The sequence below is a fragment of the Ursus arctos genome, unplaced genomic scaffold (genome assembly GCF_023065955.2).
Source record: "Ursus arctos isolate Adak ecotype North America unplaced genomic scaffold, UrsArc2.0 scaffold_11, whole genome shotgun sequence".
Lineage (NCBI taxonomy): Eukaryota > Metazoa > Chordata > Mammalia > Carnivora > Ursidae > Ursus > Ursus arctos.
In genome coordinates, this window is record NW_026622775.1 from 8574674 (window position 1) to 8602099 (window position 27426).

At 35.9% G+C, this 27426-nt stretch overlaps 1 protein-coding gene and 1 long non-coding RNA gene across 16 annotated transcripts in view; one reads left to right on the forward strand and one right to left on the reverse strand.

The window, feature by feature from the left end:
• Window positions 1-1269: 1269 nt before the first annotated feature.
• The window catches only part of CAMK2D (calcium/calmodulin dependent protein kinase II delta), a 313065-nt gene continuing 286908 nt past the window's right edge, over window positions 1270-27426 (reverse strand). For 9 of the 15 annotated variants that reach the window (XM_026499226.4, XM_026499219.4, XM_026499217.4 and 6 more), the window contains 5 exons: window positions 11690-11765; window positions 7848-7942; window positions 5900-6128; window positions 4418-4513; window positions 1270-3225 (listed from right to left, as the gene is read on the reverse strand). In XM_026499226.4, the coding sequence (XP_026355011.1) occupies window positions 4447-4513; window positions 5900-6128; window positions 7848-7942; window positions 11690-11765 (467 nt within the window). In that variant the 3' untranslated portion in view covers window positions 1270-3225; window positions 4418-4446. Of the gene's footprint in view, window positions 3226-4417; window positions 4514-5895; window positions 6129-7847; window positions 7943-11689; window positions 11766-27426 lie in introns of those variants that run through there. The other 6 variants (XM_048212367.2, XM_048212366.2, XM_044384287.3 and 3 more) reach the window with 2 other exon arrangements.
• LOC130543332 (uncharacterized) lies at window positions 6280-12683 on the forward strand. The gene is made up of 2 exons (XR_008958602.1): window positions 6280-6968; window positions 8088-12683. It is a non-coding gene; the product is annotated as an uncharacterized LOC130543332 (long non-coding RNA).

Below are 27426 nucleotides of genomic sequence, written 5' to 3' on the forward strand. Positions count from 1 at the left end.
AGTGAAGTTGATGAAAAGAGAGCAGTTAGAGATTAGAAAGGGGCATCTAGAATGATAGGAAGAAAATCAGGCAAGTGTATTGTCTGAAAGACAAGAGAAAAATGTGTTTCAGGACAGACAGTAAACAATTTAATGATATGAATACATCCTTAGCAATATCAGCAAACCTACATAAAGAAAGCAGCCCATAAAACCAAAGTGTTCTAATCCCCTGAGTAAGGAATAGTAAGAACAATGGGAGTATTAATATTGGTGATTATAACAGTTAAATAGCTACCATTTAAATTATCTACCAAATATTACCTTAGGTATTTTGTACCCGTCATCTCTGCTCATCACAATACCCCTAGTAGGTTGGTAAGTTTGTTCTCATTTTACAAATACAGAAACTAAAGTTCAGAGAGAAGAGGCAACATGCTCAGTGTGTCAAAGACAATAGTGACAGAACCAAACATTAAACCCAGCGGTGTCTGGTTACGTCTTCAGGTTTCCATTTATGGTTTGGCCAAGGGTTCAAAACTATTAACAGCTTCTCCCTTCTGGCTCTGAGTTTAGAGATACAAAGATGAATACACAGTTCTTGCCTCTAGAGACATTATACTCCAGCAGAGAAGACACAGAGATGTATTTTCAAAACCGCATGGCAGGCGGGAGAATTAGACCCAAACTACACAATATTGAGAGGATGAACAAGATTAGAGCAGGGCCTAGGGAAGTTTAATCAAGTGGACGATACTCTAAATTGGATTTTTAGGAATGAGTAAGAATTAGGTTGAAGAACTAGGGGGGAGAATATCCTAGGTGAGAAACAAGCGGCATAAATAGATGATGTGTGATGCTTGCAGTAAACTGAAAGATGTACTCCTGTACATTCAAGTTCAAGTCGAGAAGTAGGAGGAGACGAGGTGCTTGCCTGCATACTGAAGATACCATTGAAGTGTTACACAGATTTGGGTTAAAAAAAGGAATGCCCTAGCAGCCATTGAAGGATGGATTGGAGGACATATTTAGAGATTTTAGGGCTCTTGTCTTTACTTTGTTCTCAGAAGAATTTTCCTAGCAGAGTCTGTTATTTTGTGCGTATAGTAAATTTCTATTAATTATTACCAAGTATATTCTTAAAAGGAAGCATAGTTCAAAAACTTCATCCTTACATCAAAGGTAAATTGTTATGAGCTGATGAGACGATAGTAGGACACGCTGCTGTGGGCACTGGCCAGCGTCATGCATGCATGCAGTACGTCTTCTCAAGAAATAAAGATGGACACATTGTCAGCAGAAATCACAAATTTATTAACTCTTAAATATATCAATCAGTCATTTACCATTATGGCAAGAAATATATACAGTGTCCCATGGTAAACTGCAGTGTTTCAAAATGATAGAAGGTATAATAAATGTGTAATTCAGTTGTGGTGGAGAGAACAAATCACAATTTCCTCACATCTTAGTGCGGAAGACAAACTTGATCTACAGTAATATTCAACACCACATGCTAAGTTAAAAGTGTAAAAAAAAAAACCACTCTATACCTATTATTTTTAAAATACATGTATGCCACGTGTAGCTGCTTCACAAAAAGAAAAGAAATCAAAAAGGGAAAAACGAGGCCATTACTTTTTCACAGATCTCATTGGCAGGTTAACATGGCTCAATACATTTACTGTATATATTTATTTTAAATATATATTTTTAAGTCGTGTAATTATCAGAAAAGCTTCAATCCATCTACCATACATCCACTAGCAACGATATCTAAGGTGATTAGTCATCAACACAGAAGGTGAAATGAGAGAAAGAGGGAGGGTTGTTTAGTTTTTTGCTTCTGCTTTAAAAATAGGCTTCTGAAGATTGTGAGTTCCTATTGTTAAAATAACGCTGATGAAGATACCATGCACTATTAAGCATTTCAGGGAAGAGAAACAGCCTTACAGGAGTTGAATAAACAAAGGAGAAACGAGAAGCACAAAGAAAATCCGGCATTTCCCTTTCTTTTTAAACTGGAAAATCCTAACTGCACACGGGAAGATAATGTTTCTGACACGAGAGAAGCTAAGCGAGCACAAGCCACCGAGATCAAGTTCTGAACACTTAGGAGAATGGAAGTCACTTGCAGGCCTCTCTGACTCTAGAAAACTAGCCAGTGGCGGTGGAGCAGGGGGCGCCCCTCCCACTAGGCAGAACTGAGTGCGTGTGCACCAAACCCTGATGCATTACAACCTGGTATTCTCCCGGCCAGTCCCCCAGTCCGCGGGACACTAGGAACCTCACTGTTTTTACCCAAAATTTAAACAAGTCTAATACCGCTCATCTAGGATCCCTATGTCCAAACTAGAGCCGAAGCAGAATTAGAAATCTTTAAAATCTTGACATTTTTGTGGGTCCTGAAGATGATCGAAAGTGCTAGTTACCCCCATTATGCAAATTTCACTTTCCTTTCTGTCTCTGTGTGAGAAAAGACAGAAGAGGATGGAGAAAAAGCCAAGAGCAACAAGTACAAATGGAGAAAAGAGAGTACATATTTGAGAAAGGATTCAGTGAATTCACCATAGTGTGAATGTATCTTAAAGTGATCACTCATAAATTATGTGAATGTTTCCAGTTTCCAGTTTGACCAAAAACAACATGACTTCCAACTGATTCTCACTTCCACATTCATGAGTGATTTTGCCCACATATCAACCTACTTCAATCATTAGCAATTTCAACCAGGGTCACACCAGGAAATTGAAGGTGTATATATATATATATATATATATATATATATAATGTGTGTGTGTGTATATATATATATATATATATATATATATTGCTTTTTGTTAAACAAGCCAAAACTGATTAACAGCAAAGAGTTTTAAAAATTTATGTTTCTCTTACAAACTGTCATTCAGAGAATAATTTTGAAGTCTGTTATATCTTGGCATAAACAGAAACTTGGTGAATAGGTTGTACTTGGAATATTGAGGATTTTTTTTTTTGTCCGACCTCCCCCTATTGTTTGCCAACAGTAGTTGAAGTTTGCATGGAACATCCCATAGCTGAAGTGTGAACAATGTACAGGAAGGGACAGATGACAAGATGGTGCATCACATACGCATTACATGTGGGACCTTCACAACCTCATGCACTCAGAGACATGCATGAAGAGGAGGGGAGGACGGCCCAGGGTTACCATCCAGGTGCCTTGAGAACAGAGAATGCAGAAGTGGCACTGCTGAAATTTAGCTGAAAAAAAGGGGGGGGGAGTGAGAAATAAGTTATACTGTTTTACAAAATACTGTCAAATTGTTTTGCCAAAGATGTGACTAGGCTGCAGTTTCATAACTCACTCAGCTAAATTAATAGATCGAAAATACAGTTGTATAAAAGATCTTTCCTTGTGCTCATTAAAAGATGAAATTCATAATGTTAAACAGAGACAATATTAAAATAGGAAACAGTATTAATTATCTGTCAACTTGTCCACATAGAGCTAAGCTGAAAATAGTAACAGGAACCCCGTCTTCAATCACATTATTGAACTTAAATATGCATTGTAAGCAATCATGTTTACTAAACAGATATTTTGTTGAAAGAGGCGAAAAGTTTAAGTAAGTGCATTCTTAGCTTTTGTCATTATTCTTAGGTTCCTTGGGAAGTTAAACCTTAGAAGTCCGTTTAACGAGGAATATAGCTTCAGAAGTAGGGAAAACATATTATTTAATTGGACGTCTCTCTCTCTCTTTTTTAATCCAACAGCAGGGAGCACGATTTCTTAAAAGCTCTGACAAGGTTCAGTGCTTTGAGTGGAGGAAATATTCACAACATCAGCACACGTATCTGAATCCTAGTCCAAGTTAAGAAACAAATCTTAAAAAACAACACAGGCGTGAATTACAGTCAACTTTCAATTATCCTCTGGAATTACTCACTATGTAAGTTTTAAATTTCAGCTTGACTTCCTCTTGTGGCCTGTCCTCATGGTCAAATACCATTAAACTCAGGCACAGCAAATTAATTTATATATTAACCTTAGCCAAGTGTGTAACACAAATTACTATCTCTGGAAAAACAGACACCAAAAAAATCCTAGAGCTTGATTTAAATTAGGTCTGGATAATTGAGAGTTGTCTGAATTGACCCAGACTGGACTTTTGATGCAGGAACTCCAGGGTATCCTAAAATGCCAAGATCCGTACGCTAAAGGGAGGCTCTTCTCAGCACTTGCTACCTTTAAAACAAGGGTTATGCTACAAAATGAGGCCACACATTAGACTCAAGAGCTCATGCAAAAATGCTATAAGTTTTCAAAGACCTTTTATATTTTCCATTGAATACAATGCAAAGGAAAATATCCTTAAAGGGAAGAAAAACAGCCATGCAGCTTTTTAGTCATTAGCTCCATTCACAAAGTATCACGGAGCAGAATGTTACTTACAAGACCCATATGTGAATGGTTTTCAGGCCTTAGATGTTTTGCCACAAAGAGGTGCTTCCTGAGAAGTTTTCTTTCCCATTTGGAATACAGGACGGCCTATTAAGAGAAGCCCCATTTAAGCCACCTGGCATAAAATGAAGTTTTCTTAAATAGGCTCCATCCCATAACTACTTCAGGGAATTGGAGAAAAACCTAACCCTACAGTACTGTATGATCGTAATCCCTTCCATATTAACTGGCAATTCGTGCTGTACCTCTTTGGGGTAAAAAACACACAAACGTGGGTGTCTTCATTATTATATTCCTTTGTCATTCTCTTAATAGGATGAAATTCTAAAAATAGCTACTTTTCCTTCATCTACTTTCTACAAATCCAACAGTGATCTATAATTATTAAGGCTATAGAGGAGGCCTTTGAAAACCACTGTGGTACATTATTAAACTAAGAAATTTTGATAGATTCTCCGGAGTTGAATGGCTGTTTGTATAAATTTGACTCCCCCCATCCCAGCCCCCAATATTAACAAGTGATCCTGGTGAGAGAATTTGGAATGAGATCAGCAGTGGGCCAAAGTTCTGAGTCTAAACTTCCCTTGTTTTCATCTCATCCCTTCACTGATGCAACCTTATTTCCCATTAATATTCCCCTTTACCCCAGTTGGAGCCAGTCTTCCTTACCCATACTCCTCGACCATATGAAACTAACATCCTGACATTGTTGTATCCTTCTGCTATTGCTTGATTTTCTTCCATTTGCTCCAGGTCTCCAAATCCCACTTGGAATGTTGGACAAGGTCTTAAATGATATCTTCTACACAAGGTATACTTCCAAACTGTTATTAACAGTTTGCTACATTGGTCATTCATTCCATTCTACTCTGAAGTTATGAACCTCATAATTTTTCTTCGGTATCCGTGATAACTTGCTTTCTAAAGTAGAGTATAAGTTTCACCTTGTATTTTATCTGGTACAAGTTAGGCGCCTAGGAGATGTGCAATAAATGTCCATCTAATTACTGACTGGAAGAGCAGACGTAACATCTGAGGTAGAGTGGCATAGGGACGAAGACCCTGAGACACCTGCTGCTTGTACTTTAAATGTTATGTTTACAGATTTCTTCTAATATCTGTTACTGAGCCCAGTAGATAATCTATAAAGTTCCCGATATTATAGTGGCCACTTTAGAAACTCTTCACATTCCTCTGCCTGTTGTGACGATGAAGTCAGTTTACCTTATTACATGATTTAACAAAAAGGAACCAGCTTGCTAGGGTATCCTCCAGTTTCTACTGTGTGTGTTTCAACCCACACACAGCTGGTTTGATCTTTCTAGAGTTAGTCTGTTTCTCCTTCAACATTCCCACCAATGTAACTGACTGCGAGCATTAAATAACATATATCATGTTATTAACAATGGAGTAAGTGAAAAGCGCTGACCATGGGTATATTAACAAAGAAGCTGACAGCCTGGAAATATTTACTTGATGGGTACTGTTGGCGACCCAGAGCGATGAAAATGAACGTTCTGCCACTTTCCATCCCGGCGATGCCACACGCGAGTCTCTTCTGACTGCATTGTCTTTGGCATTCCGCTGCCATCCATGTACTGCGTAAGCCTAATGTATGCTATGCAGGCGGCATCATCACCTACCAGGTGTACATGGGGGTTCAGGATAATTGTGTGGATTGGTTTATTGCTTTTGGACAAAGCTGAAAGAGAATAACATGAAAAACAGAACTTAGTTTCTACATGAAGTAAACCATTAACTTCATTTGGGGCCAACGAATGGAATACTACTCATTCATTCAACTACAAATTGTTTGCACTAATTGAGTCCCTGGCACTGTGCAAAGTAGATAGTCATTATTTTCTGTGTTTCCCTTTATAGAGAATTTGCATGTCACTCTGGAAGCTTTGGTGGGGGAAAAGCTGAAGAGATGTATTTATTTATAATGGGAAGTGTTTAGAAACAGAAGCCCTGATACCACTAGAGTGGGAGAAGGCCTGGCCTAGATGCCGGGAGCAGGTGACAGGCTATCCTGTGGTCTTGTTCGTTTTTGTTAGTTGGTGAAGTACATCGGACAAGGGAAATATGGAGTATCAAATATGGAGAAAACGGTTTCCAGCAACAAAAAAACCCAAACACCTAGCCATAGAATGAATTTGTTTCCCCATCTCATCCTGGGACTCCTTTACTTCATGAAGTCCATTCCATGATAGTCCAGTGGTGGTCATCCCGTAAAAATCCAAAATTTGGTTATTGGTCATATAGTCTGGTTCTGATTCTCTAGTTCATTCTCTGATTAAGCAGCCCTCCCTAGGCTCTAGCCTTTGGTGTTTTGACAATAGCTACATGTTCTAATTATTCAGTGACCAAGAGATGTGAATATTTAATGCAAATGATGATTGATGTTTTCTTTTAGATCATTAAAACAGGCTGAACTGTGTTTACCTGTTGTCCAAACCTGCTTCCTGTTCTTGGAAAAAATATGAGTAAATTACTCAGTGCTACAATCATATACAAAAGAATACCTCATTATGTATTTATGGTAAGTAATGATACATAAAGTGTTGAAATATTTCATGGGTTAATTATTTTACTAGAGATGAGATGGTGTCAGTGGGGAACCAACTGAAAGAAACATTAAGAGAATGGGAAAATATACTGAAGCTTTGTTAAGGCCAATTTACCACATAATTCTTTGTAAAACCCAGTGACTATAAAAAAAATTCATTAAACATAACTTAAAAATCCATGCCAAGGTAGACATTCTTGTTAATGCTTAAAATTACTAGAAGCGAGCTTGATTAATGATTACTACACTTCTTAATTTACCAAGATCTCACCACCCTATGCATCACGCAAACAAAACACAATACCTAGTCTTTAGGTGTAAGGAAACGAGGATAAAAAGAATTTCTGGGTTACACTTGGTTTTTTGATGACCTCAAGGATTTCTGCAGGAATTTCTTTTGTGTGGCTGTTTCCTCCGAGACCACTAAAATTCATTTAATGGCAACTGAAATACTTACCGGGTCACTCATTTTCATGTACATTTTACTTTGAAAATGAGCACTACTAAATATGCTTGAAAGCACTCCTTTGTCAAATATTCTGACACGCTGTGGTGTCTTTTTATGAAAACTTATTTTTTGGTGATTCATTTTACAGCTTATATCATACATTTATTGGGACTTACATGGGGTATATTCAATCAACATTACCTTTTATAAATCAGATAGTTTTCAAAACACCAAAACTTAAGCTTGTCATTTTTTAAAAATTTGAAATACAGAAAATTTTATGACGTAAAATGCGGGACTAAGGTGAAAATTCTCATTGCAGAATAGAGCAAAGAAAACTGAAAATCTGGGAGAAATTCAAAGAAAAGTTGGAAAAGACATGTTATTAATTTAGAATAATGTACCATTTTCAAAGTAGAATCGGTGAAAGTCCATCCCTTCCACTAAATTACCCAAAGCTTCAGGTTCAAAAGCAGTAAGGCCTGGATCACAGATTTTTCTGTAGGGACAAAGAACAAAAACATAATGAAAATAACCAATACACGAGTTTATGTATTTTGTTTCACACATATCCACTCTTACATGTATCAAACAGTGTTTTTTAAAGAGACTCCTTTACTAAATATATAAAATTTCTTTCCCAGGCCTTGGCAAGGTGGGTTGAGGAGGATGTGAAAGCATTTTGCAGAGAACTCTGACAGGGGCAAGATAATGCAGCAAGTTCCAGCAGAGAATCATCTATCCTACTTCAGGAATCTCTTTTTTAAAATTTCTGCTTTTCTATATTTCCAAGGTGAATTTTCTAGTCTTTCTCCAGTTTTTTAAATGCTGCCCAAGACCAATACACACTCCAAGTCATACAAACCCAACTTTGGCTCTGAAATAATTTGGAAGAATTTCTGACACCTTCTACATTCATATCAAATATCTCTATTATTGACTTGAAGGCAGGTGTCACATCCTATACTTCCTGAAAAAGGTGTATTCAAAGTTTGAGCTTTTAAAATAAAATTAGTGAAATGTACAAATTAGTTTTCTTTGTAATCCTAGAAATGTAATTCAACAAAAAGATGCAACATTCTTAAATATTCAGAGAATGGTTAAACACCTATGTAGCAGAAACTGTTTGAAACAATTATAATGCAACAATTAAGACTGGAATAGAAATGAATGCAAAGTGCTTGAAAACCAGATTACTTACATATGGGACAGGGAAGATTTAAGAGAAAAAATGTGAGCTGGGCTTTCAGGAATAAGTAGGAATTGTTCAAGTGTGTGGAAGATGGTAGGAAGGAGGAGGGTAGCAATTACAATGGCATAGTAGTGTGAGAACATAGGATATGTTTGGGGTATGATGGACGGTTAGTCGCTTGATCTGGTGAGCACTGGGTATGTGTGTGTAAATCCATTGAAACAAAGGGGAAAACAGTTACTTGGGCCTATGGTGATCGAGGTAGGCTTCTCAGAGAAAGTGACCTAAGATCAGATTTGATGAATGAGTGGAAGTTTACAAAGTAGATAAAAGGATTTGGGGGCTACATCTAAAACATTCCCCATCTGGGAAGCAAAACATTTTAACTGTTCACAGAAATACAAGTTGCAAAAGGCCAACTCACTATGGTTCTTTGCAGTATTGTTCATAGAATGTGGAACTGATTTTTTAAAGAACGCTTTTAAGGTAGAAAATACTTTAAACAAATCAGTGATGATTCTTTGTGTTTAAAAAAAAAAGCCTTCAAGGCAAGAGTGGCGGGGTAGTGGGTTGGCATTTTACATTCTGCCTTAGACTTGCTGGTGGGCAGGTACTTCCAAGCTCAAAGTCAAATATATAATCTCTTCCTAAGAGGCAAATGGGAAGAACAGTGTTCCTATGGTAACAGGAATTCTGCCAGGGGCTATTCCTCTATAAATATGATTTTTGGTTGTCAACCAAAATTTTTTACTACCTTATATTAGCACTAAAATCATCTGAGAGTCACTGTACCATGATGGATCTCTTTACCTAACCATCAAAAGAGTCAGTATATCTGAAAACCTGTTAATGTGTTCTTTCTCTTGCCTATGTATATATGTATTTATTGCCTGTCATAGACTTTGGATAATAAAGGATTCACAAAGCTTGCCACTTGATGTAGGTGTGTGTGCACAGATGCTCTGAACAGGTGTTCTAAGGACCAGAGAACAGAGCTTCACCAATGTATTCTGCCATCCAAAAAGCTCCCAAATGGAAGGTCCCGTTGGATTATTCCTGGGCCTGAGAATGCAACATCAGGCCGGACTATAGGCCTCCATAGGCAAACTGATGTGATTCCAAGGAATTGCGTTATTTAAAATACCATATATTAAACTGTTGGAGAAGATAGGAAATATCCCAGTTTTTGCTGGCTTCCACCACCACCAAAACACACTTTTTACTATTCCACAGGAGAAGGCTATTACCAAAAAAATAATATATATTTTTTTAAAGAGTATTTTCATGTTCGTTTGGAGAATCCTATAGGTCTAACAAAGTTATGAGCAAAAAGAGTAAAAGAGCAGGTTGTATGGCACAGACTTCTCAAGTGTTTAAAAGGGAACTCTCGTTTCTCACAGTAGAGTTTTCTTTTAAACTTCATATTGTACTATTTCATTTCAAGTGTACTTTATTAAATCATGTTGAACAGTTGATACAAATACACATGTATATGCATGTGTTTAAGAAGCAATCTTGGGTTTAATTCTACACTGTTACTCTCTTCCATATTTTATACTTGGCTATTTGTAACTGATGATAGAAGAAATACCTTACATAAAATTGGGGGAAAAAAGCCTCACACATAGTTGTATTTCCCAGAGGCAATGTCCTTTTATCCTTTTTAAAACCAATTGGGCGTATTTCATTCCATTTTTAATGCTTTTTTAAAATGTGGTTGGAATAATTATGTATATCATTAATTACATCATAAGCACTTTGCCAGATCTCTAGAAACTGCACAAACATCTGTACCATTCACCACACACTACTTACTGGTTACCTTAACGTTGGACAGATGCTTCTAGTTTTTCACTATTATGAATACTGCAATAGATAGGTTTATAATTTTTATCCATGCTTTAGATTAAAAATACATACCATGTTAAACTTTTGTAGGTAAAATTAGAGAATTAAAACAATTCGAAACTTCATAAATTCTTTCTGGTATATAAGAACTAAATGTCCCCTCAAACCCCTGCCACCACCAGTAACCTAAAGGTTTGCCTCTATTTACACCCCTCCAGTGGAGGAAAGTCACCATGGTCCTCCAGGATCTGCACCCCTCTGGTTGTCGGCACTTCTTATCCCTGCTGATCTCATGGGCAGAAAATGCTCTCGCATTCAAATTTGCATATTTTGGCTTTTTAAAAATTTATTTTGGCTTTTTTTCCCCCAGTATGCAAGTTTTATCTATTTGGGTAGCCTAATCATTTTACCTTCTCATTTGTGATTACTTCCTCTGCTTTTAAACTTAGATCTTTCCCATCAGAGATCAAATTCAATCTCTTTTTTGTATTTAACTCTTTCATTCAAAAGGAACCCACTCGTATGAACTGAGGGGAAGGCTCAGACTGATTTTTATCTTCACCCAAAGAGCTAGCTTATTGACCCACATACTTTGTGAAATAAGCCTTCATGCCCTATTTATTTGAATGCCTTAGTTTTGATTGGAGTGATTTCCTTTATATACCATACCCTATGATCCAGTATTTTATAAACTTTAAGCATTTCAACCTTCCTTCAAATAAATTATGAGTTTGTTTCTTAGGTAACAAAAGAGACAAAGATAAAGTTGAGGTGTACTGGCAGAAGAGGAAGAAGGCTGCCTCACGTTGCCTCCTGGTCTCTCTTCTCTCTTCCAGGACCTCGACAGAGCTGCGAGGCAAAATAGTTCTTAAACCAAAATGCCCTTTTTTTGTGCTTTTTTTCTCCCCTAGTTTTGCTCTCACGGATGCTCTGCCTGGAATGCATTCCCCGGGTGGAGGTGCTGGTACTAAGTCTGTGCACTGACAGAGAAAGCCCCAGTCCTCCTGTCAGCAGTCTTGTCTTTCCTCTCTAAATCCTAAATTTACTTCTCTCCTGGGGACACTTAATTTATACCTTGAAACAAAGCTACTGTTGATATCAAACCTGCGGTTAAATATACATGAATTCTGGTACACTGAAGAATGCATTCACATAGAAAATATTTTGTCATAGGCATGAAAGCAAAATAAATGTGCGTCTACTCACGTGTAAGCTTCAAAGTCTCCATTGTTGATGGCTTCAATCAGCTGTTCAGTGACTTTGATAATTTCTTGCTTTCGTGCTAAAGGCAAAGATAAGAGTATTCTTCACGGCTTTGTCCTTTATTCTCAAAAACTCTAACAATATTGCTTTTCTTAAATGGGGTATTACTATTGAAGACACACACCCCCTCCCCTCACCATGGTGTTATTCTCTCTATAATCCTGCTGCTTATAGTGCAGAGACCAGCATAGACACAAGATTCTCAGGTCCTACTCTAGACCTACAGATTCAGAATCTGCATTTTAACAGGACCCTTAGTCACCTGGAAGTTCAAAACTATATTTTTTTAATAAGTTCTCATTACCTTTATCAATTTGAGTTTGGAAATGTTTTTCTCTTGAACATTAACAAACGTCTATCTTCAGAGTACAGATGATCTTTTACATTGAGACACTTTATATAATTATCTTTCACTGTTCAGCCCAATCAACTCTATAAAAGGGGATGCCAACACTGTAATTGCCATCATATTTAGACAAATGGCCTTCTGTAAACTGTAAATTGGAAAACCAACATACGAATCAATATGTGGACATAGGCAGATAAGTTAGATGGAAGCCGCCCTGCAGAGTGGTCAACTCTAACATGAAACATGCTTTGTTTCTATTTCTAGCTCACAATTGGTAAAATTATTAATAGTTGGCTTGGCTCAAATCCCACCTATTCAGTACATTCCTTTCTGATTACATCTGCAAGTGTTCTTTGCCTTTTTTGAATGCCTACAGTGCATCATTCATTTGGTAACTAACCATACGCTATATACCATGATACCTTCTTTAGTTAAATCATTACTGGTTTTAAATTGTTATTAAACTTTGTTCACTGTGTAACTGCCTTTCTTTTAAAAGCTCCCTGTGTGTGTGTTGGGGATGCTATTATTTTTTTTGTATCCTTTAAGTTTTATTCCAATGTCTTTAATAAAATAGATGCTCCATAAGTTTGTCAGTTTGATCAGTTGCTATTAATGATAATCTTTTGACTTCAGAATACTATTGTTACTAATGAAATTAATGCATGAGATTTTTAAAAATTAAATTTCCCTGAGTTTTGCTTTAAGAACATTATGGTATTTCCTTAAATCACTGGAAATAAACTGGGAGCATCATAAAAAGTTATATCCATTCTATCCTAGTGAAGTTGCTATTCATCATAGGGAAAGCTGGGCTGTTGTTATTGATTAAAGGCTACCAGTATGCATGGAACTGATCTTCACTAAATAGGTTTGTAACCACAAAATTAAATGTTCACATTATCCAGTTATGATATTCCTTATTTAAAATAAATATCCTGTAAACCTAACTTGACTTCATTTATACTATATGAGACTACCCTATAAAATACGATTTGTCCATAAAGTGGTTGCTATAATGTCAAGGTTGATAATATCAAAAAATCACTACGTAGGTTAGATTCCATATTTAGTTATATAATTAACTTTGTGTTAGAAAAAAAAAGAACATAAGGTTTCTTAGCTCCTACACATTTTAAAACACTTTTTTGCCCTTGTTCATTTGATTTATGAATATAACCTATCCAAGCATCCAAACATACTGACACGAGTAGTAGCAGGGAAGAGTTCTGTAATAGAGATGCCGCCAATGGCACATTTTAGCTTAATTTAGTTCGGCAATAAGTGATTCATCTGTCTGTGGCCTCAACAATATGAACATTTGGCAAAAATGCATGACAGCTGACCCGATTCTGGATTATAAAGGACACTGGTAAGACCGTGCTCAGGAAATGAAAGTGTGACTACCAAAACTTCTTCCTCAATATTAAATCCTTATTTAAAACTAATAAATTTCTTAGTTTGCTAAGTAAAAAACTACAGTTTAGAAAACAATGCCAATTCTTAAAAACAAGCAGGGATACAAATGAACATAAGATCAGTGCCGTTTGTAAAGCTTCATTAGGCTAAGACAGTGTATAGAGTATGAAAAGTTCAAGGTCATTTTCTGAATTTTCCAAAGGTCTCTGCATTCCCTGATAAGCAAAATATGGAATTAAAATATCGGGTGTATATACATGGCCATCTCTCACCCTCTGAATCACTGTGGAAATACTTATTAGCTCTTTAATGGTTTACATGCTACAACTCGCTTAATTTTTGTCCTACGTAATCAAAGCAACACAAATTCCCTTCTCTCTTAGTTCTTAGGCTCAGAAACAATGGTCCTTTAGCAGGCAGCAGAGCACGTGGGAATTAGTGAGAATGCTTCTGTGCTGCACCATCGTAAGAACAACATGACTATCTTGGCTTTGGAGGAGCCTGGAACTCCAGAATCTTAAGAGTGCTTATTTCCCCGGAGCAAAGGAGCTTGAATGAGTCATAGGCAGCACATGACAGCTGACTCTTTAAGGGAAAGCAGAAGTCTGGAAATGAATCATTTGTACATAGCAGTCTGTTGTGGTTGAGACTATTGCCACAGTGACCCACAGGAAGAGTGAGGTTTTGGTGCTAGTTAGCTATACTTTTCAGCAGTTAGCTTTACTTTTCAGTAAAGGACAATCACTGTACTAGGTGACTGGATGACTAAGATCTGTAGGAAGATCACTGTACTAGGTGACTGGATGACTAAGATTTGTAGGAAGGGGCCCCTATCATCTGACCTGACCTCTTTCAAAAGATTAAGCAATGGCCACTCCAGAAGTCAAAGTGGGGACAGCGTGTGATGTGTCACTAATTAACACTTAAGATCAAGGAAGAGTGTTACCAATACAGCATCCTCTGAATACCAGAAGTTTTTCCAGCCTTAGCCAGCACTTTAATCACAGAGAACTGATTACCCAGTAGTTTTATTTACAGAATGGAGGTGCACAAGCCTAGACCCTCAGGACCCAAAATAGTTTCTGGGGATTTCCAGGTTCCTAGGGGAAATGCAGGAGAGAAAAGTAAGTGGGAGAGATACTCCAGATCCTGAGTATAATTGCTCATGCAACTATGCAGAAGAACTAGGAACATTTTCATGTTCAAATTCCTATCTTTTTGGTTCTTTCATTGTTCTAAAGAAATCTAGAAGAGTAAGAGTGTGAAAGGTCCCAGTGTTAAAAACCAACCAACCAAACAAGAAACCCTGGGAACTGAGAATTGCATAATGAAATGAGAGATTTCAGCATTTTTCAAATATTAGCAGATCTTATCTGATCAGATCAACAAGGATCAGATGTGATCAACAATGCTGAGATATGCAAACATTACCTGTTTAACAGGTAAGCACACAGATTATCGGCACTGCCCAAAGGCACAGTGTTTGCTGACTACTCCTTCCCTTCATCCTGAAAAACTCACTTCTTTCCTGCTTTTCTTACTAATTATGTGGTCACAGGATCTCACTCTCATTTGCTGTGTTATCTTTCTCCACCTGGACTTTAAATCTTTCAATTCCTTTTAAAGGTTCAGTTTGAGGCCCTCTTCTCAACATACACTGCATCCCTCCGATCTTGTCCACACCAGTGTTTTATATTGCCACTTATGTTCCAATGCCTCCCACATTGTTGCTTCCTTCTTTCTAGTCCTTTTCTTCAGGTCTATGTGTCAATGCCTATTTTGGAATCTTCATTTGTATATCTCAAATGCATCTTTAACTCAACATTCCCTAAAATGAGCTTATTAACTTCTATCCCCACAAATTGATTTGCTTTTCCAGGAATCTCCCTCTTGGTAAATGGCAACATCATCATCCAGTTGCACAAACCTCGCACAACCAGAAAGAAACCTGAGAATGGTCTTTGACCTCCTCATCCCACGCACCCTAATTTTTCAAGTTCTGTTGATTTTGCTTTTTAAAATGTCTTACGTATTAGTTTACTTCTTTCCTTCTTCACCACCACTCTGGTAATAAGCATCCATCATTTCTTGGACGGAATAAGTGTCTGGAGACTATGAAATCTTCAATAGTCTAGACTCTGCCCATCTCACCAAACTCATTCAAATGTTCTTTCACTTTATCCTCTCCATTCCACCCATATAACCTACTCTCAGAAATTCAAAATGGCCGTGCTTCCTTCTATCGTCAGCCCTTCATATATATTATCCTCTCTTCTTGGAAAACTATCCCCCATCTTTGCTTCCACTTCTTTTATCAGATCTCAACTATTATTTCTTCGAAAAATCCTTCTCTTACCCTCATTTTAGGAGAGGTCTCTATGTTTTAAATTCATACATACCCTACAACTGCTGTTTAAAAACACTTAGTACACATATACTTATTTGTGTGTATTTGATGACATTTTCTCTATTTGTAAGCTCACAGGGGTGGATACCCCCCCGCTGCAACCCAACAACTAGCACCATACATGTTTAGCAAATACGTGAAATGAACAGTGGTCCAGAGCAAACTTGAGCGCTTTCTGACTCCCAATCCAGTGGCCTTTCCAACATACACATTTTTTAATGTTTAAAGGTTAGAGAGCCTTTAAAAATATACAACTGATAAATGAAAACAATTCAGATATAAAGAAGCATGTCTTACTGCTTACTGATGATGAAAGAAAATGCTCTTCAATTTTTCTAAAACTAAACAAATTTTTTTCTCTTCTTGACTTCCTCACTTTGGCTAATGCAACCACAATTTTACCAGGGTTTTCCTCATATTCTGTCCTCCACAAGTCATACAATTTTTCATCACCAGCTACAATGATGTTTCCTAGGGTATATCCTCAGCCTCTTCATCTTTTTGCTTGTCCTTGGCAATCTCATTCATTCTTCTGGCTTTGACCATATAATGAAGACTGCCAAATCTTTATCACTAATCTTAAAACTTTCTAGGCTCCAAGTTCATATTTCTAACTGCATCGTTAACACCTCTGGTTATCCTTGCATTTCAGACCTAGTAGGGTGCCCAAGATGGACCTCAAGTATCTCCCTTGCAAAATCTGCTGCTTCTCTTGTAACACTCATCTTGGATAATGATAACATAATCTACTCAGTTGTCCAACCAAAAGCCTTGACACTTTTCTTTCAATTCTTCATATAGCTGATCACCCATTCCTCTTTACTCATCCAAATCTTTCTCAGATCCATTTCTTCCTTTTTAGGCTAATGGCCACTACAATGATTCTGGCTTTTAGATGTTCCTAACCCCTCCTGCTCCAAGGTCAGATCCCACACACACCCACCACCCCCACCTCACTGCTGCAAAATCATCTCTACAGAATAGAGCTAACCGTGCCCCTCTCCTCCACCGTCTAGAAGCGGAGCCCAAGCTTCTTTGTTCTTGAAAGGTCTTCCTACTTTATTTTGCTAGCTTTGACTCTTGACACTTCTTTTCCCCCAGGAGTCCCACATAACCTATTCTACAACTCCACCAAGGGCCTCACTCTTCCTCAACTGGTCCTGGCTCTTTGATAATGCTATGCCTTTTCTCACACTATTTCTTCTGTCTGGAAACTCTCCCTCTTCTGTCTGGAAATCTTCAATATTCTGCTCCAAAGTTATCACTTCCTTATAGCCTTTTCTAGGCTTCATTTGCAGCTTTTTGGTTGTATTGCAGTCCTCCTAAAGCATCATCACAGGATGTTCATATATCCGCCTAGGACTTGACCGTTTTCTAGCTTCAAAGCTTAGCACTGAGTAAATGTCTATAAATGCATGCACATGTGAATAAATACACAGATAAGGTATCTAAAATATTATGTGCATTTCGAAACATTAGATAAGTGCCACGTATATGGGTGATGATGATCGTTTCTGATAGCAGTCTGAATGTGACGGAGCTAACTGAAAAGGCACTCACGGATCTTGCATATCTCATAATCGGCAGAGGCCACAGGACTTTAAATGCCAGAGTAATCTATATAGGCTTAGGTAGATAAACTAGACATATTTAGTCAATGTTTAAACTTGTAATTTCTTTTCAAGAGAATTGAGTGCAGTGAAAGATCCTAGTTAATCAAGCTTGAGCTTTTCAGTAGTTCTAGATTTTGGATTAACCAATGTGCTGAAATTAAACTACTTGATAATAAACCTTGATATTCAGGAGGTTATCTGGCCTACTATGAAACTCACATTAGGAAATGAACTGAATTTATAGATGCAAATTGATCTTTACTAAAATGTTAGCAGAATATCACACACTGAAATCTTTCAGAGAACTGTGCCTAAAGATTACTTACTCATGATCAAAAGTTGCACAATAAAATTACAGCTTTTATATATATATAGGCTTATTAGCAATTCTGCTCACTTAAAAAAAAAAGATTTATTTATTTGAGAGACAGGGAGAGAGACACCAGGGGTTGGGTGGGGGCAGGGAGAGGCAGAGAGAGAAACCCAAGCAGACACCGCTGAGTGTGGAGCCCTGTGCGGGGCTCCATCTCACGACTCTGAGATCATGACCCGAGCTGAAACCAAGAGTCAAACGCTTAAACTGACTGAGCCACCCAGGTGCTCTGCTCATCTACTTTTTGCCAATAGGTATAGTTCTATTTAATTTAACTTCTTTCTACATTTCTCAGAGGTATTGGGCACTTGGCTGCCAGAGACTTGAAGGACAGGGAGGTTAAGTGACTTGCTCAAGTCATCCAGCGAAGTCAGAAGCAGTGCCAGAGCTGGAGCTTTATTTGGCTGAGATATCTGTTTAACTCACTAATCTATGTTCCTTTCCAGCCCACAGTGCCTAATTCAATATTTTGAAATCATAAACTAAATGAACCACCTAAGTGCCTTTGAACTTGCTCTGGCAAGGTGACTGACTACTTAATTACTGAGCCAAGCTTGTAATTAATTATTATACCAATTTCACAAAACTGGGTGCCCCATGGTTTTATTGTCTTTTTCCATGCTGCCATTAACAAAAATAACTCTTAGGAATAGTTATTATCTTAGGCAAATATACAAATTAGGATCATTTTCATGCTCTTGATAGTTTTATAGAAAAAGGTGCCTATCAACTCAGCTTTTTGGCATTTCCTATGCAATTAACAGCTTGCTTCTTAGTGATTTCATTTTTATTTCACTAGTTTAATGTATTAACATTCAGGAGAGTAATTTACATTATTTTGGCTTTTAAAATCAAGCCCATAGAAAATTTTAGAGTTGACTGGTTTAACCTTTAATATTTTTTTTCAAATTAAAACCTGGAAATTACCAAATTTCTATTTAAGAATTGCTGTAAAACTCACTTATCCAGAAGCCTCCTGTTCAACAAGTCAACTACTCAGCTCTTTAATCACTAGAAGCTCTCAAAATTAAAAAAAAAAAAAATTATTCACACCATCTTTGTACTTTGCTCTATAAAAACTACTCTTCGTTTCAAAGCATAAAATGTTAATTGGGGGAAGAAATACTATTAATCTTAGCCCTGTGAAGTTGCTATGACCTGACAATAAATGACTAACAAATATTTAAAACAGAAAACTCCAGCATTGGGATCACATAGTGTAAGTGAAAATAGGATTGCTTTTTAAAAAAAGTTTGTGAGGATATCACTGGGTTATAAAATACGGCAAGGTCATTCCTAAAATGACTCTGGATTTAAAGAAGAAGTAAAATATTTACTATTTTTCTAAATTAAGGGATGTGCATTTAGAAAGATTTTCATTAAAAATGGCTTAAGTAAAAGTTTTAGAGTTAAAAAAACTATACATGGTTGTACAGAATATTTGCTTATACGAAAGAATTCAGTCCAACCACATTAAAAGCAATTGAATAACTTCTGCCATCCTCAGCTGACTTACAGAAGCTAGAAATAGCACAACGTTGTAAAGACATTATTTTAGCATTTTTAAAAAAGATTTATTTATTTTAAAGAGAGAAAGAGAGGGAGGGAGAGCACAGAGAGAGAGAGGGAGAAGGAGACTCCCCGCTGACCAGAGAGCCTGATGTGGGACTCCATCCCAGGACCCTGAGATCATGACCTGAACGGAAGGCAGACACGCAACGGACTGAGACACCCAGGCGCCCTGACTTTTTTAGTATGAAGATGTGACTCAGCTAGGGGTGGTAGCACTTCCAGTTAAGAGTTGATGACATGGAAGAAAAAGATTTTAAGAAACGCGTTCAAAGATTCACATCAACCGCTTGAGGATTAAAACTATAGTCTCCTTGATAATGTGCTCGGACCTTGAGGGCATTATGCTAAGTGAAATAAGTCACACAGAGAAAGACAAACACTGTATGCTTTCATTTATATGTGGAATCTACCAGCCAGACAAACAACAAACTCACAGAAAAAGAGATCAGATTTCTGGTTACCAGAGGCAGTACCAGGATAGGAGAAGGGGGAATTGAAGGAAGGTGGTCAAAAGGTACAAACTTCCAGTTATAAGGTAAATAAGTCCTAGGGATGTAATATACAACATGATGACTACAGTTAACACTGTTGGATGGTATATGTGAAAGTTGTTAAGAAAGTTGATCCCAAGAGTCCTCATCAGAAGAAAAAAAAATTTTTTTAAACATGTCTTTTTCTTTCTTTCTTTCTTTCTTTCTTTCTTTCTTTCTTTCTTTCTTTCTTTCTTGTATCTATTTTAGATGCTAAATGTTAACTAAACTTAGTGTGGTAATCATTTTACAATATATGTAAGTCAAATCATTATGCTGTATACCTTAAACTTATATAATGCCATATATCAATTATATCTTTAAAAAAACTGTAGTCTCCTGGCATTCAAATTTATACTTGAATGATAAGAGAAATACCAAGCTTTCTCAAGGAGTATCTCTTCTTCTATTGCAGAACCAAGGTGACAAAGTTATTTTCTCAAAAGAAAATAATCAGACTTGGAAAAGACATAATGAGACAGAATTTTTAAATATTTGGAAAGTTGTTTTTGTTTTTTGACAAGAAGGAAATCCAGCTTTCCCCAAACCCCAGAACTATAATGAGTCCAGTTAACCTCTCCAATCAATTTTACATAGTATCAGCCAAAAAAACCATGTGTGTTTCAGGTCAAAAGTAATTGTCAAAGTATTAATGCTCTGTCCTTCAGTATGAATAGCCAGAAGTGTTTAAAAAAAAAAAATCGAGAAGGGTTAAAAGACTGTGCAGTGATGAGAGTAGGCTTCCCCCCCACAATGGTTTCTATTGCTGTTGTTTAGCTTGATATTTTTAATAACTTATTCCATTCCTATATAAGAAGTACATAATTTGAATTTAGCAAAAAAATAGTTTAGTATATTCTTGGGTAAGTTTATTTATAACTACACTTTCCTGAATAATTCAACTGGTAGATTTGTGAGTGCTCCCTTGGATCAAGAATGCAAGAAAAGCTTAAGAGCATGTCCTCTATACTACAAAACCATTTTAAATCTTTGTTTTGCAAAAACCAAAAATCAAAAGCAAGCAAGCAAACAAACAAAACCCTACCAAAATTAATTGAAGTGTGATGTCCCTGAATTTACTTTAGAGAAAGAACTAGGCTAACGATAGTAAAAGTACACAATATTATTCTGCCTTCACATTTATTGAGCCCCAGCTGATCTTTTAAAGTCTTTTCTCCTTGTTTCCAGGTTCACACAAGTTTAGTCATATTTCAATACTTCTCAGCTTTTTATCACCTACCACTCTATCGATATTTTAACTCTAAGAATCTCATTTCACTTTTTTGTAAGTGTTAAGTACTTCTACTTGTCCCATTCTGAACCATTCCCTTTGATGAAGCTAAGATAACACAGCAGATCTTACTGCCACCCCAAAATACGCAGCAGCATCTCCTGTCGTAATTCTATATTTTCTAGCTAATTCTCATTTTCAACAGCTGCAAAAATAGTAGCTTGTGCTTTCATTACAAAGTCTATCATTATCCAATCCATAGCTTCCAGAATAAATAAATGAGAATTGAAAGGGCAGATGAGGTCCAATGAAGTGGGAAGAGAGAGGCCAATTCACAAAACATCATAGAATCCAGTTGCACTCATACATTATTCAGAGTACTAGAACATCTATAATCAATAGTAAATTAGGGAACTAGTGAAATAAGTTTATAGGACAAATAACATAAATAAGGAGTTTTAATTTAGAAAATTATGGAATAATGATAGATTCTCTTGATAAGTCAGTTATATAATACAGTTGTTTATGACATTGTAGGTCCAAAGGCCATAGTTCAATGTAATATATATGTGCCTGTATGCTTAACTTTGATGATGACCGTTGCTGCCTTTTGAGATGTCAGACCACTGGACTGAAAAGGCATAGCTGCAGTCAGTCTGGATATAAATTTAAAATGGCTTGTCACAACTTGGAAAACTTACTTAGATTTAGAGGAAAATAACTTACATATACCTCCCACTTTCAACACACACACACACACACACACACACACACACACACACACACTCCCTCTCACAAAATGATGTAAATTCCTATAACTCTTCTGTTGTCCCTGGGCATCTGACAGATTGCACTGGTAAGACTCCTAAGACCAAGAGTCATTTTTGTGTTACTACATTTTTCAAAGCTTAATTTGGAAAGGTGAAAATATCCTATCAGACCAGAAGTTCTTAAGTGAGTTCTCAGAGCAAATGTTTTTTATTCAAGTGATACCTTACACTGGCACTATATAACCAGTTCAGCTCTAGGATATTCTGTGCTAAATTCAGCTTAGGAAATCAATGTAAAAGTACTTGTTGGACTATCTTGGCCAAATTTTACAAATCCAGTAAAGTTATTCTTGGTTTAAACAATGTGACCACAGTAATAATTAATGAACCATATATTTCAGAACATATTACTGTCAATACCATTTATTCTAATAAGTATTATAAATGTAAATTATAAATTAACTAATTATTATAAAATGTAACTTAGAGTGGATACAGTATTTTTGAGTAGGGAATATTATTTTGCCTTTATCTATTGAATTCAAATGATGAACATATATCAAATAACCAATTAGGTTATTTGATGAGTAATTAACAGTCCACACTTACAAAATTCATGTCTATAGTATGTTAACTGAGATTAAGACAATAATAAGAATCTTCCATAGAGAATAATTTTGAGCTAAAAAGGAGATACTGACTTGGGAGTTCGGCAGGGCAGACCACCGGGAACATCTTTAAAAATTATCTATTGCACTTCTATGGGCAGATTACACAACACAACAGGATGAGAAGTGAGGTATAATTTAAATAACACTGATAAGGAAATTCTTCAATAACTCATAACATTGCTCATGTTAGAAAATTCTAGTATAGACTCTAAGGATACCAACTGTGGTACAAATACTCAGACATTTATCTCAAACAGTTTTCTGTTATATCCTCCATAACAAATAAACACATTTCATTTTTATTAGCTATTTAAATGATATTATTAAATCCCATCTTACCCTACTCTTCTTTTTACTTGTATAGGGTCTGAGTGAAGAGCTTCCATTTCTTGAAGAAAGAGTTAAAATACACAATCCCGTATGTTCACACTGCTCCTATACTGGTAAAAATACCTCTAAAAAATCATGGTAGTCTCATTTAAATAAGCTACCTTTTCTGTCATTAAAGACCATTAACCTTTTTGGAGGTACTTCTCTACTGTTCAGGAGTATCTTTACATTTTTGTTCACCTTAATTTTGTATAATGTGATACAATACTTGATCAGAATATGAGAAGTCTGAGTGAAGTAGGCTAGGTATATACAAATACTCTATACTCAAAACAGACACCACCACCACAGATTACTTTCCCCAACTGAAAATATTCCCTAGTTCAACTTACAAACAAATGACATTTTGGAGCAGCACTTTTTTCTTTTCTCACATTTTAAATTTGAAAACACATAATAGCAATGGCTTGTCTATTACTCAAACTTCCTAAAATCCAAAACTCTCTCAACATTTGTCATCTGTGTTTTGCTAGGCAGACATATTCTAAATAACCACATGTAGTGATGTTAAAGAAATCAATGATCCTGTAATAAATTATTTAACAAAGAAGTAGCTCTTTCACACTTGATTCGTTAACTTCTATCAAGATGGTTAGTGGCCCTTTGAGGAAACACTGAACTGGATAATTATAATCTCCAAGAGGGGTATTTTATGTTATGGTTCTTGAGACATTTTCCTTGAGAAGTATGTAAATAATTTTGCATATATATGTTTCTTTTTAAATATGTGTTTTACTTTTGTGGAAAACAAGCAGTCTACATACTTTCACTCTCAACAAAAATAATCAAAACAGCCTAAAGTGAGCTAATCTTCCAAAAACACTTGAAAACATTCAAGGATAAAAGATCAGTTTAGATGAGGGAAGGCTGAATCATTACTTAAAATATTTATGTTTAATTGGAAACAAAGTATATCTCTGAACTCAAAATTTTAATGTAAAAATCTCATAAATAATTTATTTATTGAATGTCTACCATATGGTACCAGGAAAGGAAAAAAGCAGTGAATTAAAATAATCTAACTTTAAATTCATCACAAGTTAAAAGAATACTGTTACTTTAATAAAAGCTTTTAAAAAAATATGAACTTCTATTTTAAGGCAAAAAAATTTTTTCTGTACTTGGACAGCTTTTATGTTTATGTATGTAAATTGGCTGGATTCTATATGTGGATTTTAACATTTAGAGATATTTACCCACTTATCTGAAATAAATGGCTTAGAAAGTAGAAACATTGATGCTAAAATTAAAAAAAAAAACAGGTCTCTTTAAATTTACAGTTTTTTTTCATTGTGAACCTCTGTGCTTATATCATCTACTATTAGGAAAGAATGGCCAGAAATAATATAATTTGACTAAGCAACTATCATGGGCCAGAAATTTAACAAACATTATCTCTCTAGTCAACATGACCATGCTTTATTGTTGTTATTATTATTTTGTTAAACCATATGACACTGTCACTTTTGAACGTTAAAAAAAAAAAAAGGTTAAAAAGTGAGATACTATTATCCTCAGAGAGGTTTACATGAGCAATTGGATTACACAGCCCATGAAGTGCTGGGCTGGGATTCAAGCCTAGTATTTTTGACATCAAAGCACATGCTCATCCAAACAGGGACGAGGATCCTATGTGGGTTACTTTTTAAATTTGCAAATTTATATTTTTAGCTCCTAAAGTATGGGGGGAGGGGCAGAGGACATGTGCATAAAAACCTATAAAGATAAAAAGTTGTGATGAGAGCATAACTTTTAGAGAAGTTTCATCATTTTATTGGCTGGTAGGAAATGGCATGATTGATATCCATCATATCTCCTTCCTCCATCAATTAAGTATTTGCTTTTCCTATTATTACCACTTGTCTAGATGCTGCAGATACAGCAGTGGACAAAATAAAAATCTCTGCCCTGAAGAAATTTACATTCTAGTAGAGGAACAAAGAGACATTAAAGAAGTAAAATAAATATTTCACATAATGTAAAGTATTAGGTGAAAGTAAAGCAGAAAAAGAGAATGGAATTGCTGGATTTGAAGGCACAATTTAAAGTAGGATCATCAAGGTCTGAGAGGGTAACATTTAATCAGAGACAAAAAGAGAAGAGGCAGCAAGCAACACGGAATGTGTATCAGGACATAACAGGCAGGGAACAGCAAGTGCAAAGGCCCTAAGGCAGGAACCTGCTTGATAGGGTTTCAGGAATAGTGTTCTTGAGGTATATAATACGAGATGAGGCCAGATGGTAACAGGCGGCACAGCTGGTGGAAGTTCTTGTCATGGAGGGACTTTTAATTCTGAAACGGCTTTGGCACACTATATTGTACACCTGAAACTAATATAACACTGTATGTTAATTATATTGCAATAAAAGTAAAAAAATAAAAAAAATAAAAATAAAATGGCTGTGGCAGTCATTGGAAAGTACAGAGTGGAAACATTACACAATCTGATATATTTTAAAAGTGTTACTCTGACTACTATGTTGTGAATAGACCATAATCAGGTAATGCTAAAGCAAGGAGAGCGGCTAAAAAAGTCATGTCCATGATATGGGCAAAGATGATGTATCTTGGACCAGGGTGGTGGAAGTGGAGGTTAGTGAGCAGTTGTCAAGTGGGGGGAAAATGTGTGTATTTTGAAGGGAGAGCCGGTAGGATTTGCTGATAGACTGACAAACTGGATGTAGAGTGTAAGCAAAACTGAGGAGACAAAGAAAGCTCTAAGATGATGACCCAGGAGTATTTAAGGAACTAGAATACACCATAGGCATGTCAGATTCAGTTTTCATAGATGCATTTGAACACAGATACATGAAAAATGGTTGGAGACATGATATATAGGAAAAATGCAATTAGATCAAAACACTGCAGACTGGTACTGATATGATGTAGGTGAGGGTAAATAAAAAAGGAATGCTTCCTGGAGGTGTCAGTAACATTTTAAAAGCACTGACATTTTAAAGCATAATTTAATCTATAACATGAAATAATTTTACAAAGAATTTTTATGTTTCTTTTTAAAGAAAACACAGCTGAATAGTTTGGGAATATTCAAACCTGAGTATAGGTTTTAAATTTTCTGTTCTAATCTAAAGAGATCAAACCAACCATCCAAAGGTATTTGTATATTGCAAATTGTTTCCTTTTGGTACTGAAGTACCCACATACATATAATTAGTCATATAATATGGCTTTAGCAGGGACATTTATTTTACCATAGTAAAACAAATTACAGCAATCCCAATAACTAAATCAGTATTTCTTTCTTTCTTTTTTTTTTTTTTTTGGATATATAATGTAACATTGTTCTCTTGGGCAATGTTGTTTAGCAGAATTTGCCAATCCATTATAAGAAAATAAGCATCATGGTTGGTACCTTCATTCAGTAATGCCTTCTCTGTTTCTTCTTGTAGTATCTTGGTTCTCCACCTAACATGGTTTGAAACTGAATGACCTGTGACCAGGTAAAATAGTAAAAATGCCCAGGGCTGAGATTCATTTGACTATTTTACACCTCATGCCTCCTAAGGAAATCGAAGGGATCTGAGCAGAAGTCCATACCAACAACAACAACAAGAACAACAACCAACAACAAAAGGCCATTTCACTGATTCGCTGATGAATAAGAAGAATCACTAAATAAAACAGACATATAATTTCTAGGTATAATTATTGGTAGAAAATAATACAAACTCAGCAAAGCAGATAGTATTTTATTATTTTATTCTAATAAATAATTTCAGAATTATATAATTCATAGCTAATAGAAACAAATAATTATAATTTAATTTCTGCATAGAAATGTATGAAGTAAAATAATTTTAGATATTTAAAGTAATTTTATATAGTAGATACTTTAAAAACTTGAAATACAGCCCCATAATAATTCTTACTGGGATGTGTTAGTACTAATTTGACAGTCTATTCGTGCCATGCTAACATTTTGAATATACAGGTTGGTGGACACCATTTTTTTCCATTGCAATAATATTCCATAAAACTGCAGTTTATTCCTGTATTTGACTTTGAATTAAATGTCTTTTTATAATTGTTTTGGATAATTTATATTATTATCATCTATATTTATTATATATTACTTTATAATGTACAATTTTAACACTTTAAAAATATGAGACCTCATAACAATTTTAGTAGTATTGCATTAAAGTAGGGTAGATAAAAACCTTACAACTCTATATTGTTGATTTCAATATCTAAATTCTGTAATCAGGAAGGCTGAGCCACAAAGTTATACAACTTGCTCTAAGCAAGTTAGATAAAAGAACTACAAACAGGAGTGTAAACTCTGGATTCCAATCAGATCCTTGCTAATATTTTTTTGTCATCAAAAACAGTA